At 45.0% G+C, this 16408-nt stretch overlaps 1 protein-coding gene across 2 annotated transcripts in view; it reads left to right on the top strand.

Annotated features, from left to right (window-relative positions):
- FEZ1 (fasciculation and elongation protein zeta 1) overlaps positions 1 to 16408 on the top strand; it is a 74553-nt gene that overhangs the window by 34980 nt on the left and 23165 nt on the right. For both annotated transcript variants that reach the window (XM_070400249.1, XM_070400248.1), the window contains exons 2-3: positions 3235 to 3579; positions 11016 to 11115. In XM_070400249.1, the coding sequence (XP_070256350.1) occupies positions 3269 to 3579; positions 11016 to 11115 (411 nt within the window). In that variant the 5' untranslated portion in view covers positions 3235 to 3268. The remainder of the gene's footprint in view (positions 1 to 3234; positions 3580 to 11015; positions 11116 to 16408) is intronic.

Raw genomic sequence — 16408 nt, 5'->3', positions numbered from 1 at the left:
CTGGTTCATAGGCCGATGCTCAACCACTGAGCCACACCAGCTGGACAGGATTCCTACTCTTTTCTGTGCCATGAGCCCATTTGGCCATATGAAAGGGCCCTTGGGGTCTGTTGACGAAGTGAGGAATCCCTGACTGACAATTAGTTGTGTATTGCTCTATAGCTGTGTTGCCCAATAGAGTAGCCGCTAGCCACACGTGGCTATTGGGCACTGGAGAGGTGGGTCGTCCAAATGGAGACTCACTGTAATTGTAAAACATACCCTGGATGTCAAAGACTTAGTATGGGAAAAGGATGTAAGATGGATCATCAGTATTTTAAAATATGGATTACAATTTGAACCGGTGATATCTTGGATATGCTGGATTAAATAAAATATATTATTACAGTTAAATTATTGATTACGTTGATATGTTATTAAAATCAACTTCCAAAGGTATTCGTTCTATACCAACACCTTCATCTTAACAAATGAGCTCATCAGGGCCCACGATGCTTATCCTTGAGCCAGACATTGGCAGGTCTGTTGGCTCTTAAGCCTGTGTTCTTTCCAAGATATCACACTGCTCTTACTTCCTTCTGTATGCGAAGGTCCTATCGTGCTGCCTCTGTAAACTGTAAACACTCAGAATATGTTGGATGTGATGCTGACTTACCACCAGTAAAAAACCAGGAAAAGCCGTCCAGGTCCTCGCCCGGTGTGCCCTTTGCTTCCCTTATTTATTTATTTATTTTTTCTTTTTTTTTTCTTTTTTTATTTTAATAATTTTTATTTCTTAAAGTATTACAAAGAGTATTACATATGTCTCCTTTTTCCCCCCCTTGACATTTCCCCAGCCCCTACCCCCCGCCCCGTGTCTTGTGTCCATTGGTTAATCTTATATGCATGCATATAAGTCCTTCAGTTGGTCTCTTAATCCCCCCCCCCCCCCAACCCTCCCCAGGCTTCCCACTGTAGTTTAACATTCTGTTCAATGTTGCTCTGCTTCTGTATCTACCCCTGTTCATCAGTCCATACTGGTCCCCTTTATTTGTCCCAACCTCACTGGAGTAGTCTCAACCTCACCAGGGCCGTCTGAGCCTCACCAGGGCCGTTTCAACCTCACCGGGGCCGTCCCTACCTCACGGGGGCCGTTTCAACCTCACCGGGGTCGTCCGTACCTCACGGGGGCCGTTTCAACCTCACCGGGGTCGTCCGTACCTCACGGGGGCCGTTTCAACCTCACCAGGGTCGTCCCTACCACACTGGGGCCGTTACGACCTGACCGGGGTCGTCCCTACCTCACGGGGGCCGTTTCAACCTCACCGGGGTCGTCCCTACCACACCGGGGCCGTTTCAACCTGACCGGGGTTGTCCCTACCACACCGGGGCCGTTTCGACCTGACTGGGGTCGTCCCTACCTCACGGGGGCCGTTTCAACCTCACCGGGGTCGTCCCTACCTCACGGGGGCTGTTATTTGCTTCCCTTATTTAGAGTTTTAAACGTTGTAGACAGAGATGGAGAGTGAAGTCCTAGGGCAGTGGTCGGCAAACTCATTAGTCAGCAGAGCCAAATATCAACAGTACAACGATTGAAAGCCAAATTCTTTTGAGAGCCAAATTTTTTAAACTTAATCTATATAGGTAGGTACATTGTTATTAACTTAATTAGGGTGCTCCTAAGGCTTAGGAAGAGCCACACTCAAGGGGCCAAAGAGCCGCATGTGGCTCGAGAGCCGAAGTTTGCCGACCACGGTCCTAGGGCAAATCCCGTGGTTTTTGCTGTCTGTTTGGTCCTCCTGGAATAGTGGTTCCCATTTAAGCATCTGACTGCGTCAAGAATCGCAGCGACGGGAGAGCAAAGCTGGGTTGCCCTTCTATGTTACAAGGAAGGAAGTTTTGTGTGCAGAGGAGGGTATGACCGATAATGATACGTGTGCTGCCTGAGATTGAGAATGAGACACTGTCTGTGGATGAGAAGATCATTTCTCAGCCGAGTACACATTGATCGATCGCCTGGCCACAGGCCAATGTGTGTGCTAGGAGCCCGGGAGGATATTCAGAGGATGTCAGTGTCCTTGAGGGATTTAGATTCAAATTGGGGAAGGGCTTGGAGGTGCAAACGGATGGATAAATCACAGGTGAAGGCAGTGTATGAAGAGGGCCCGGAGCTGTTGGAAATGAAGGGAGGCCAGAGCCTTGCAGCCTTCCCCGGGCACAGAGGCCAAGATGGTGGTTGTGGACTCTGGTTCTGGAACAGTGGGGAACACATTGGTGGTTGGATCTGTCTTTTATGGATACTAGATCATTTAATCCATTCCTCTAGTCCCGGCTATGCTCTGTGTCTGGGGAAAACCTCAGGTGCTTGTATGAAAGTCTCTATTAGTGTTCTGTTAGTCTGTTATGTATTGACGAAGGTAGTAATAGCGAGGCCCATGACTTGCTATCCAAAATCCTTGGGGCCAGGCATGTTTCAGAATTTAGATGATCTCAGCATTTGGAAGGCAGTAATAGAGTGCATATTCTGCAAGGCATCCCCTGGGGACCGGGGCAACAGTCTCTATAATTTAAAAAAAATTAATATTTCTGCAGCCAAACACACTAAGTGGGATAACTTAAAACCATACGCAGCTTTTATATTCATGTGAATTAGCTTTCGCTGCCACATGAGCTTAGCTTCAGGTCAGGTTTGTCCACCAAATAAGTTAGGAAGAACTTCCAGTTCTCAGAGCACGTGGTTAAGGACATGGACACATTTTGAACCATATTGACATTTATTGTCTGCCGGCCACTGTTCTGAGCTCTTCCCTGTGTTTACTCCTTTTACCCGATGACAACCCTTGGAGGTAGGTCCTGTTATTACGTCTGTCTTGGGAAGAATAAAAGGAAGCACAGAGAAGTTAAGAAACTTGCTAAGGTCGAAGCTGGCAAGGGGCAGAACAGGATGCGAGCCTGGGCGGTCTGGTCCAGGGGCTGCACGCTGCACCACAAGGCTTCGGGTTTTAGAGAAGGGACTTGGAAGCAGGTATACCTCTCAAGTGGATTCTATTTAGATGAGTGTTACTCATCCTGACAATGATATTTGAACTCCTTAAGTGCATGGTAATGAGCAAGCGCAGGAGCGATGGATGCCCGTTAAGTGGACTCTTTGTTTTTAGAGCGACACAGAGTAATGGAATATGTGACTACGTTCCCTCAGCAGGGCTGGCCCCAAGGCCCCGTCCAAACTCACATTAGCTTGTTTATTTCTTCCAGAGAAACGAATCCCGAACGTCGCAGCTGCGCCAGAATGGAGGCCCCCCTGGTGAGTCTGGATGAAGAGTTTGAGGACCTCCGGCCCTGCTGCTCCGAGGAACCGGAGGAGAAGCCACGGTGTCTTTATGGCTCCTCGCCCCACCACCTGGAGGACCCCTCCCTCTCTGAGCTGGAGAATTTCTCTTCTGAAATCATCAGCTTCAAGTCCATGGAGGACCTGGTGAATGAATTTGACGAGAAGCTCAATGTCTGCTTCCGGAACTACAATGCCAAGACCGAGAGCCTGGCTCCCGTGAAGAACCAGTTCCAGATCCAGGAGGAGGAGGAGACCCTGCAGGACGAGGAGTAAGACGTCTTAGTTGCCCTCTCCTGCTTCATACAAGAGCCCTGTGGTCCGGGGCCCCTTGACACAGACCTAGATTCTGTCTGTGAGCTCCTGACTGCTTACTACCTTTTCATGTCAGTGGGGGCAGCGCTCGCCCTGGTAGTTGCTGACATTGTTCTGTCGTATCCCTTCATAGTCACCTGTAGAGCTTTCTTCAGTTGAAACATTAAAGAAGTGAAGGGATTTTAGGAAATAGAAAGTTTCCCCTAGATACAAAATAGAATTTCGGGAGCATGGTAAACTTGGGGGGTGGGGGAGTCTATCTTCAACTTTCTTTCATTCATTCATTCTTTCGTTCATTCTTTCTTTTTAAATATATCTTTATTGATTTCAGAGAGGAAGGGAAACAAATCTGTGTCTTACTATTATACCCCCACTGTCTAATGTAGTGCTTGGTGTGTAGTAAGTGATCAAATAATATGTTTGAGTGACATATTGACTATTGAATGAATTGAATGGCAATAATAGCCTTGTAGGTATACATACAGTGTTTCTAGCTAGGTCTACCCCATTTCTGTCTTTTCTTTTTCATGAACGCTCACCTGAAGGCCTGGGCATAGAGAACATTTCACTCTGGTGGCCAGTGCTATCACAGCGGACTGTATGTTATTCCATTTCAAGTTTCAAACCAATTCTTTTTAGATACTGAAACTGTTATCATTTGACTCTTTTAAGTCAAAAAAAAAAGGATGACTGTGGGGCTTTATTATACAGAGTATTTTTTCACTCTAGTCCATTGCACCAGGCAATGAACTAGAAATATAAAGACTTATGAATTCTAATTTTCAGACTCTCACTAAGTCGCTGTGTGACCTTGGGCTAGTCACTAACTCTAGTTGACTGCGTGGGTCCTCATCTCTGAAACCTCCAGAGCTCAGTCTTGATGAAGCGGGACTAAGGACTGGCAAAGAACCTAATTTCTCACCTCACCCAGGCTGCGCTCTGAAAATGACTTTTCACGATGTGTCCAATTCCTTTTGCTTCCAACACATCATCTCTCCCCCACTTAACCCCCCTCTGCCTCATTAAGGATGGAGGCCCAGCCAGCAAGTCGCACATTAACAGAGGCCACTCAATGTCAATTACCCTCACATGGGATTAGTGTCTTATCCTGACTTTCCCGACTTGCCTGCCTCATTGACTGACTCAGCTAACAGACCAAAGGTTGAATCATTCCTTAGAGATGAAAGTATGATTCGGGGGTAGTGTCGAGGGAGGAATCTGGGAAGAGAGGAATTAACATTGTGGTCAGTGTATCTGAATCTTTACAACTTAAAATAAAAATGAGCATTCAACTACATACTTTGTTTTTTAGACACCTATTCAGATATTTTAACTGTAAAAGATGATGAGGCAAAGGAAGAAGATAATTTAATAGCTGACTTGATTGTGGTTCTCCGGGATAGCTCTAGGGTTCCAATAAACTTGCTTAGGTTTAGTATTTGGAGGGATAAGTTCACCTACAAATGAATTGAAAGTGTTTTGGGTGGGATAGAGCTAAACGATAGAACCTGAAAAAAATGAAATTTTTGGTCAAAAAAATTTTGAATTTAGAAACTATTTCAGAATCTCTTCTTTGCTTACTAGTGTATGTGACCAACCTTCCCTTTATCATAAGAGATTGAACCTGGAGGCCCGAGGTTCTTAGGGGCCAATACAAAATGGGAAGGGGCAGTTCTCACCCCACCCCTTGCCTCCTGGGGTCCCTCTCAGCCTTCTTACAAGTGCCCTGGAGACAGAGGGACCAGCCGTGTGAGAACTGACAGATTTCTTGTTCTGCAGACAACCTGCATCAGCCACACTTAACTTTGAAGATAAGTACTGGTAAATACCAAATAATCAGATAGGAAAAGATGACAGATAACTGATTTCTTAGGAAAGTTAATTCTCTTCTTTCTCCATATAGAAGGCACAGATCGTATTAATTGTATTTAAGCATTATAAAGAATCCGAAAAGTTGTTCAAAGTCATTCATGTGCTAGTAATTAATTATTCTTAAGTATTAACTACAAAAGTGTATCCATGTTTGCTTGTTTTTAAAATTTATTTTACTACTTATCTCTTTGTTTTTTCAATATCATTTTTTTAAATCCTCACCCAAGGGTATTTTCCATTGATTTTTAGAGAGAGTGGAAGAGAGAGGGAAAGACAGAGAGAAATATCGATGTGAGAGAAACATCGATTGGTTGCCTCCTGCACTCGCCCTGGAGCCTGCAACTGAGGTATGTGGCCTTGACCGGAATCGAACCCAGGATCCTTCAGTCTGCAGGCTGATGCTCTATCCACTGTGCGAAACCGGCTAGGGCGAGTGTATCCATGTTAACATACATCTAAGTGTGGATATTGTTGGCTAGATGCAAATGAACCACTGGACAAGGGCTGTAGTCAGCCTAGAGGGGATTCGGGGAAATGTTACCAAGTTGGAATTCTAATAAGACCTGTGCACTGTCTACTATATTGTCAGGAATAGGTATGTAGGGGTGTGGGGGGGGGGGGGCGGTGGGGCGGGGAGGGTAGTTGGACTAATGTAGCCTTGATGGCTGCGTTGCCAGTTTCAGACCTGAGTTTTTGTCTAGGTGTATTATCACAACCCATTCTGTTCGGTTTGTTCACCCTCTGCCATCACCCTTTCCCAAATGCCTAGCCCGCTGGTGAAAGACAGTTTAGTCCATTCTGCAGGCATCCAAGCCCACGCTAGAAAATAGGCACCTAAAAGCCGTTTCTGTTATCATAGGGACTGAGAACAAATTGAACCCCTGGTGCCATAGCAGCATGACAGAAATTGAGGCAACCTGTCTGATCTTAGTTCCTTTTTTTAACTGGTGAAAAAGGAAGAGAGAGAGAGAGAGAGAGAAGAGAGAGATTTGTTGTTCCACTTGTTCATGCATTCACTGGTTGACTCCTGTATGTGTCCTGACCGGGGATCGATCCCCCAACCTTGGCGCATGGACACAGTGCTCTAACCAACTGACCGGTCCGGCTAGGGTTAATGCTAGTTCTCTGATAAAGGATAGAGTAGATGGCTTTCAGAGTCTCCTTTCCCCAAGATAAGAGCCAATAGCAGGATGCTTCCCAGGGAAGGGGAGTTTTACAATCCACCTCAGGGTACCTGTAACAGGGACTATGTCCGTGTCCAAGGACCCTGCTTACCATCGTAGTTAGCCTCTCTGGGGAGAAAGCCCTTCCCCCTCGCTTCCTCACAGGGAACTCTGTGCTTTCCCTCCACCCCGGCTCCTCGTCCCTGTGGCTGCCTGCCTCCCAGCGTCCCGCCTCTGCCTTCCACTTAGCCTTTCCCGGGATGGAGATGTAGACAGAAAGCAGGGCGGGGCCCTGCTGCCCGTGCCCTTTGTCTTCTGTAGATTGATGAAAACCTACTGCCCAGGACAGTGTAGTTCTAGACCAGCCGTGGGCAAACTACGGCCCGCGGGCCGGATCCGGCCCGTTTGAAATGAATAAAACTAAAAAAAAAAAAAAAGACCATACCCTTTTATGTCATGATGTTTACTTTGAATTTATATTAGTTCACACAAATACTCCATCCATGCTTTTGTTCCGGCCCTCCGGTCCAGTTTAAGAACCCATTGTGGCCCTCGAGTCAAAAAGTTTGCCCACCCCTGTTCTCGACTTTTCATGCACAGCCAGTTTCTGAACGGCTGTTCTAGGGGGTGATTAGGAACTTGGTGTAGTATTCTGATGCCGACGCCTATCAGAAAATTCATCAAGGACTGGAAGAGTGAAGTGGTTCGGAATGTAGGCTCTGTAGCTCTATTGCCTGGTTCCATCCCGCCTCTGCCGTTACTGGCTGTGCAAACTTAGACAGGGTAAATGAGCTTCCCCGAGTCCCAGTGTCTCCTCATTACTCTCTGCCTTACAGAGTTGTTGTTTGGAATGAACGAATGAGTCCACATGAAGAGTTTAGGATAGTGCCTTGCTGATGGTAAGTGCTTGCTGGCTAAGTGTTTGGCTGTTCACTGTGATTAGTGTTAAATGGACACCGAATAAATATAGGAAAGGTACGCATTGTGCTTACAAAGAGATGAGAGCCCTTCTGTCTTAAGGCTGCTTTGAACCTCAAAGGATAAAAAGTACCTTGAACAGAAGAAGAAAACTCGAACAAAACCCGAAAGAGAATGAGAACAGCTGCGATCCTGAGGTTTCGGCAACAGTTTGGGAAGTTGTCACTAAAAATCTAGAATTGGAAGGTGAAATCCAGAGCGTGGTAGTGAAGGCCCAGATGAGGAAAGTCACTGCTCCCTAAAAGATTTGCAGAGTTGTCTCTTTAAGGATAAGTACAGTTTCAAGGTCATGGGGAAGTGTGCAGTCTATCGACGTTCCCAGCTTCCATCCTGCCCAGGAGGGAGGTAGGAAAGGCTCCTGCCTATTTTGGGCTTTGCTGAATTTCATTTTCCAGGACTTGCTGCAGGGACAAGTCTGAAGGTCGGTGCCTGTGTGCCTTGCTGCTCCTTCTCCAGCAGAGGCTGTGGTGCAGGGGTTTGAGTCCACCGATCTTCCCAGTGGGTGTGGTGCTGGGAGTTGTGTCTTGCGGAGAGCAGATCATATTTGCCTCTTGGCTTTAGAATGCTAATGAGGCTCGGATTTAGAATTAGGCTGGATTAGTGCAGCTCTAATATAGTGCCTGATAGAGATTGGATCATCGCCCATGTCTAAGAAGGAGACTGAAATCCTGCTGAAGAGACGTCTAACGATGAGCTCTTGCAAAGTGCTTTCCGGTAACTGTAGGCAAATAACGAATAAGCGGATAAGCCCAGCCCTGCCGTGACCTTGTGTGTTTCACCGCCTGAGTTGTATGCATCATGCACTGGGAAAATCTCTTTGCGCCCTGGCCAGCGTGGCTCAGTGGGTTGGAGTGTCATCCCGTACACCAAAGGTTGAGGGTTTGATTTCTGGTCAGGGCACATACCTAGGTTGTGGGATTGATCCTGGTTGGGGCATGTGTGGGAGGCAACTGATTGATGTTTCTCTTTCACATTGATGTTTTCTTTTCTCTCCCTCTCTCTCGAAAAGCAATAAAAACATATCCTCAGCTGAAGATTAAAAAAAAGAAAATTTCTGCTTATATACCCACATATCATATATTATACCCGATTTTTTATTTCAAGTATCTGTGCTGTTTCTCTCTCTCTCTCTCTCTCTCTCTATATATATATATACATATATATGTATATATGTAGGCATATATAAATTTGCACTTATTGTTTCAGCATCTTAATCCACATTTTGTCATGTTTTGAATTTGATCCACATGTATACATATTTGCTTTTTTTAAAACTAGAGGCCTGGTGCACGAATTTGTGCATGGGTGGGGTTCCTCGGGGTGGCCTACGGGGATTGGGCCAAAACCCGCAGTCCAATGCCGCCTGCAGCTCCTATCTACCACTCCCACTCATCCTGGCCCCACTGTGTCTGCTGCAGGCTCACACGCAATCAGTCCTGATCAGGAGAGGCTCACGCTGCCACAGCAGCACTCGCCAGCAGTGAGCCTTACGTCTGGTACCCTCCTGAGGGGAGTGGCCTGCAGGATTGGGCCAAAACTGGCTCTCTGACATCCCCTGAGGGGTCCCGGATTGTGAGAGGGTGCAGGCCAGTCCAAGGGACCCCACTGGTGCACGACTGGTGCCAGGGAAGGACCACAGGAGGGCTCCAGGGTGTGTCTGGCCCATCTTGCTCAGTCCCAATCAGCCGGCCGAACCCCAGCAGCAAGCTAACCTATCGGTCTGAGCAAGTGGGTGTGGTGGTCAGTGTACGTCATGGTGCAGTGATGGCGAACCTTTTGAGCTCAGTGTGTCAGCATTTTGAAAAACCCTAACTTAACTCTGGTGCCATGTCACATATAGACATTTTTTTAATATATATATTTTATTGATTTTTTACAGAGAGGAAGGGAGAGAGATAGAGAGTTAGAAACATCGATGAGAGAGAAATATCGATCAGCTGCCTCCTGCACATCTCCTACTGGGGATGTGCCCGCAACCCAGGTACATGCCCTTGACCGGAATCGAACCTGGGACCTTTCAGTCCACAGGCCGACGCTCTATCCACTGAGCCAAACTGGTTTCGGATAGACATTTTTTTATATTTGCAACCATAGTAAAACAAAGATTTATATTTTTGATACTTATTTTATATATTTAAATGCCATTTCACAAAGAAAAATCAACCAAAAAAATGAGTTCGAGTGTCACCTCTGACACGCGTGTCATAGGTTAGTCATCACTGTCATAGTGACTGGTCGACCAGTCGACTGTCTATCCCCTGGTGGTCAGTGCACGTCATAGCGAGCGGTTGAGCGGCCTTAGCCTATCATTAGCATATTATACTTTGATTGGTCACCGGATGACCGGACACTTAGCATGTTAGGCTTTTATTATATAGGATGGCTATTTCCTTATACTGCATTAATATTTCCTAGCCTTAGTTTCATGCATATCATGGCATGCATATACTCCTGAAGGAAACTGTAGAGTCCTCATTGATTTATTTAAGATGAACTCAAGTGCTGCTGGCTTCCAGGGATGGCATTATTTTATGAGATTTACACTAATCTCTGGGTATTGACTAAAGCATTTCTTTTTCTCTGTGTGAGAGTTTGTGACTTCGGGATTCTCCCCCCAAACAAATCTTTCTGAAATGAGCTAAGCAACAAGGATGGTAGAAGGCCCTTTCTCATAATGTACATTTCAGATTGTTACAAAGAAATGTAGTAGAGAGAGCCCATCTTCTCCCGCTGGGGTCGGCGTGCAGACAGAGGTGTGCTCATTGGTTGCTTTCATACATTTGCTTTGGAGGGTCCACGTTGGAGACAGGGCACACCTAGACTCTACGCTGTGAGAGGGCAGGATCGTGCCACCCGTGGGCTCGCTAAACATTTTGGGTAGTAAGTAAGCACAGCAGCACTGGCACCACATGATGACCCTGTTCTTAATGAGATCCGGCCAGAGAATCTGCCCAGATCTCTATCTCTATCTCTCTGTCTTTGGGTTTCTCTCTGTGACTCTGTCTGTGTCTGTGTCTCTCTCACTCTCTCTGTCTTCTCTGCCCGTGGGAAAGAGGCATTTCTTAGTTTTATGAGACATGAACTATTTTGTTGAGGGCCAGAGGTTTTTTAATTGCCAGAGGTGATTGGATTGTAGACTCGATCATTTGTATCTCAATGGCTCCCTTCTCTGAAGCAAACACCATTCCCTTGGGAGCTCCTGGCCAGGGTCCATTCTCTTGGCCTCTGATTCAGCTCTAAGCCGCTTGGCTCCCGCCTGCTGGAAGGCAGATGACCTCAGCCTGGCCCTCACAGAGCCTGCCTCCCCTGCCCAGCTCTCCCTTCCTCCAGGTGGGCGGGGCCCCAGATGTGTGCTAATGAGAGCTTCTCTTTGTTTACAGGGTTTGGGATGCTCTGACAGACAATTACATCCCTTCACTCTCCGAAGACTGGAGGGACCCAAACATCGAGGCTCTGAATGGCAACAGCTCTGACACCGAGGTACCTCTTTGCTCCCCGACCCACACCCCTACCTAATAGGGCTTGAGAAGATGTGGATTCCACTTCGAAAAGCATTCAGTCTCGTACCAGTCTTCCCCATTCAGTGCTCAAAGTCATGGCTGGGAAGGTGGGAGTTGGGGAGGAGGTGAAAAATAAGATGGGGGGGGGGGGGGTACATCCGGTGTCCACGAGGTGACTGGAACCATTACCTGTGAAAATGTAAATGCAGACACTTCTGTTGGTGATCTGTGTGTCTACACCAGGGAAACTTAGGTGGTCCGAAGGAAGAGGAGAGTGGCTGCCACGTGTTTCTTTTATGTTCAAGTGATAATGGTTAAAACGAAGTCAGTCAGTCTCATCAAAACAGTGCAGAGAGCAAGTGCTGACGATCAGGGCCTGGCTAATGGCCAGAGTTGAGGCCCGGATATGAGTGAGGTGGCCACGCAATGGGGAAGCATTCTTTATGGAAGGCAACCAAAGAGGCATTGATGTGGCCTGAGTCACATTCTGTGGTTACTGATGCCAAAGAAGAAAGAAGCATAAGGGCTTATTCATTCATTTAAGCATATATGAATAAATAAAGAGAATACTTACTTTTTTAAAATATATTTTTTTTTGTTGATTTCAGAGAGGAAGGGAGAAGGAGAGAGAGAGATGGAAACATCAATGATGAGAAAGAATCATTGATCGGCTGCCTCCTGCACGCCCCCTACTGGGGATTGAGCCCGAAACCCGGGCACGTGCCCTGACTGGGAATCAAACTGTGACCTCCTGGTTCATAGGTTGATGCTCAACCACTGGGCCACACCAGCTGGGTGAGAATACTTATTTTAAGTTGATTTGCAGAGGCTGTGGCGAGTGACCTTTCAGAAGATCCAAACTGCTTCTCCTAGCTGATTCTGTATGTAAAAAGGTACACCTATTTAATGGCTAAAAGCCAATTTCTGCCTTGCTTGGTTTTCTAGTTTCAGCTGTAAAGGAAAATTTGACAATTCCTTATAGGAAGGGCTGTCAAATGTATGTGTGGGGGTGGATCTGACATTCCTAAGTTGTCTAGAATTGGGTTCAGGTAAAAGAGATAGAGACAGGTTTCTCTTCTGGGCAATAATTCTGCAGATCGTTGCCCAAAATAGCATAGCCAATGATCAGTTGGCTGATTTTTTTTTTAAAAGATGGTTTCATATCCTTCTTAACTTTACTAATAATTAGCAATCCAAAATACTCGAAAAACTCAAGGCTTCATTGACTGGGGCAGGTAAGATGGTGACTTTGAGACTAAGAGATTTGCCAGGACACTGCTTGGCATTGATCTTGGAGGGTGTGTCTCGGGTCCTGCCTTGAACTCCCTCCTGCTTATTTTTTCCTGCGATGCTTATGTATATGGCGTTTAGTAGGTACCCAAAATGCACAGGAGAAGCGAGGCAGTAACGAAACGAATCAGGTGACTGAAATTTAAGCAGGTCCATCTCGGTGCGAAAGGCAGATTTTGCTTTATCTCTTTTGCCACCTTCCCAGCTCGTCCTGAGGAGTAAGCCTAAGGGTGTATAAGACAGCCTGCCCTTCCGAAGGACTTCCACTTATCCTCATTGGCAGGCTTCCCTCAAGAGGGTTAATATTTCAGAGCAAATTGAATGACCCCGAGATGTTGAGCTTGGTTCCTTGTAGAATTTCCTCCATCTAACCCCTGGGAAACGGACAAGGTAGCGAAAGTGGATGGAGCAAGGCTGTCTTATTTCATCCTCCTTAATGAGCTGCATTCATTACAGCCGAAGCGCTGGTAACTGACCTCCGCTGAAAGGACTTGCTAGATTAACCCTGCTCCGTGTCCCTTCTGTGACACATGCGGACCGACGCCCTTGGCGTGCGGAAGGCACACAGCTGGCAGGCTCCTCTCTAGCAAGCGTGCATATCTCTTCTTCTCCTTACGTGCTTCATTGGCAACAATTAGCTGTGTTGTTCCCAAACCTATTCGTGCTTGTAATTGTAACTCATTAATCGAATTAAATATTACAGACAGTGTTGGCTTATGACAGCAGAGAGAGTCGTTTTTGCTTAATTTTTTTATTTCGTTTTTGCTTTTTTAAAATCAAGGTAACACATGCACATAGATTTTAAAAGTCAAGTAATACTTTTTACAACAGTCTAAGACTTAAAACAAATGAAAAGAGCAGCCCGGCCTGTCTTCCCCTACTCCACAGAGGCAACCACGTTTATTTCTTTCAGCTGATTCTTTTGGCTGATATCTTCACTTTTCTTACATTGCTATTTCTTTGATTGTTTAGAATGCACAGTTTGGGCTGTTATCTATTAATTTGTATTATGAAAGATAATTCTTTTTAAAAATATGTTTTTATTGATTTCAGAGAGAGGAAGGGAGAGGGAGAGAGAGATAGAAACATCAATGATGAGAGAGACTCATTGGTCAGCTGCTTCCTGCACGCCCCCTACTGGGGATGGAGCCTGCACCCAGGCATATGCCCTGACTGGGAATAGAGCCGTGACCTCCTGGTTTATGGGTTGCTCAACCACCGAGCCACACCAGCTGGGCAAGATTTAATTCCTTTTTTTAAAAAAAATATATTTTATTGATTTTTTACAGAGAGGAAGGGAGAGGGATAGAGAGTTAGAAACATCGATGAGAGAGAAACATCAATCAGCTGCCTCCTGCACACTCCCTATTGGGGGTGTGCCTGCAACCAAGGTACATGCCCTTGACTGGAATGGAATCTGGGACCCTTCAGTCCGCAGACTGATGCTCTATCCACTGAGCCAAACCGGTTAGGGCAAGATTTAATTCTTTTACATCACTCAAATGCTCCAACTTAGCCTGTCCTATTCTAATATAGTTAAATCAATATTAAGTATACATTCGTGTACTCTATAAAGACTGTTTCTTGCTGAGTCATGTACAGTGTTCTAGAGAATATGTCCTCCCTTGTACAACTTTTTGTTGTAATCTGGAGTGAAGCGCTACCTTGGTTTTTCACTTGCTTTGTTTCCTTATGTATCTATCATTAGTTCAATCCCGAACTCTGAGGGGACCCTAAATCTCTCCCAGTCTTAAAAAAAATCAAATATTCTATCAATTCATTTTCTTTTTCCCTAGAAAACACCTAAACTAGCACCCTCCGTCTTTCTGCTATAAACTGGCCTGGTTGTGCCCCAGCCACACAGCCATTGTCCTGGGGGCCCCTCACCTTCGTCCTGGGGATTCTTCTTGCCTCTCTCTCCATCCTCTGCCTGACATATTTTTATCTTTTTGTTTTGGTGGGACAAAAAACCAGTATACTGCTGAGAAAGAGTACAGCAGAATACGGGCTGTGGAATATATGAGAATGTCTCCACTCTCCTGTCGTCTGTTTGATGGAGAGTGTGACTGGATGGTTATTTTAAGCTGCACTTTTTTCTCTCCGAATTCTGAAGACGATGTTCTTTTGCCTTCCTGCTTTCAGTCGCTGTGAGAAGCCCCACATCTACTTAGATTCCCTGTCTTTACTTATTTTTTTCTTTTTAAGTATATTTTTTTATTGTTGATAGTATTACGGATATCTTCCCTCCCCTCCCACCCCTTTATCCCCCTCCTTCCAGCCCCTACGGACTCCCTGTCTATATGTGACTCTCTTTTGGTTCTCTTCAGAAGCTTTTAGGATATTTTATTTTCCATTCTCACTTGAAATTTTACAGTAATGTGCCTTATAGTGAGTTAAATAAATTTTTTTATTTACCCATTCTGCATCCTCCTCAGTGGGCCCTTTTAACCTGGAAGCTCATGGCTTTATACTGTAGCATGTTTTCTTGTGCTAGTTCTCTGAAGATTAATTATTTCTGTTTTCTGCTTCTATTGAGATGAATGTACAGTTTCCTCCTTCATTACATTACTGTGATGAAGTACGTGAATTGATTTTCAAATATTAAATCAATCTTGCGTTCTTGAGATAAGACCTGATGTGGTCATGATATATTATTATTTTATTTTATATGTTGGTTTTCATTGCTTTCCTCACAGCTTTACTGAGGGAACATAGGTATATAATACATGGCACATATGAAAGTGTGCATTTTGATTAGTTTTGATGTATGTATATATCTGTGAAACCATCACCGCAATCAAGATATTGGGCATAGCCGTCCCTCTTCCTGTTCACTCTCCAATCTCCAGGTGACCTGCTTCTGTCACTATAGGTTAATTTGTATTTTCTAGAATGTTGTATAAATGGAAGCATGCACCATGTACTTTTTCCCCCCTTTTCGCCTGGCTTTTAAAACTCAGCATAATTATTTAGATATTTATCCATTTTATTGTATGTATTAACAATTAATTTAAAAAAATTTAAATTGTTGACAGTATTACAGATGCCCCCCATTTTCTCCCTTTTTGCCCCCATCAACCAAACCCCATCTAACCCCAGGCCTTCCCCACACTATTGTCTATGTTTTATGGGTTATGCATACATGCATATATGTTCTTTGGTTGATGTTCCATTCTCCCTCCCCCATCCCCCGCCCAAGATCTGTTATTCTGTTCCATTCATCCATACCTCTGGACATATTTTGTTCGTCAATTAACTTTGTTCATTAGATCCCACATATAAGTGAGATCATGTGATATTTGTCTTTCTCTATGCTTATTTCACTTAGCACAATAGTCTCCAGGTCCATCCACACTGTCTCAAAGAGTAAGAGCTCCTTTATTTTGCAGCCACGTAGTATTCCATTGTGTAAATGTACCACAGCTTTCTTATGCACTCATCGACTCATGGGTATTTGGGCAGTTTCCAGATTCTAGCTATTGTAAATAACACTGCTGTGAACATAGGGCTGCACACATTCTTTCTGATTGGTGTTTCAACAGTTCATGTTTTATTGCTGAGTAATATTCCATCACATGGATAGACCATAATGGACTTATTCTTTTAACAGTTGATGGGCCTTTGGGTGGTTTCCAGTTTTTAAATATTGGCAATAAAGCTACTATGAATGTTCCCGTGAAAGTTTTTTTATGGATGTGTGTCTTCATTTCCCTTGGCTAGAAATCTATGAGTAGAATGTTTGGGTTACATGGTAACGTATGTTTCACGTTTTAAGGACCTGCCAAACTCATTTCTAGTTTGAGAGCTCCAATTATTTCACACCCTCCCCAGCACTTGTTATGGACAGACAGCCTTGTTAGTCCCAGTCATTAAAGTGGGTGTATAGTAGCATCTTACTTAGGTTTTAATTTGCATTTCCCTAGTAACCTATGACATTGCACATCTTTCCATGTGCTTATTTACTACCAGTGTGTCTTCTTTGG

Source organism: Myotis yumanensis, unplaced genomic scaffold, assembly GCF_028538775.1.
Source record: "Myotis yumanensis isolate MYYU_CA2020_CCGP unplaced genomic scaffold, mMyoYum1.0.hap1 SCAF_19, whole genome shotgun sequence".
In the NCBI taxonomy this organism is placed as follows: Eukaryota; Metazoa; Chordata; class Mammalia; order Chiroptera; family Vespertilionidae; genus Myotis; species Myotis yumanensis.
Note: the sequence above shows the minus strand (reverse complement) of the source record. Positions and strands in the feature narration are given on the sequence as shown.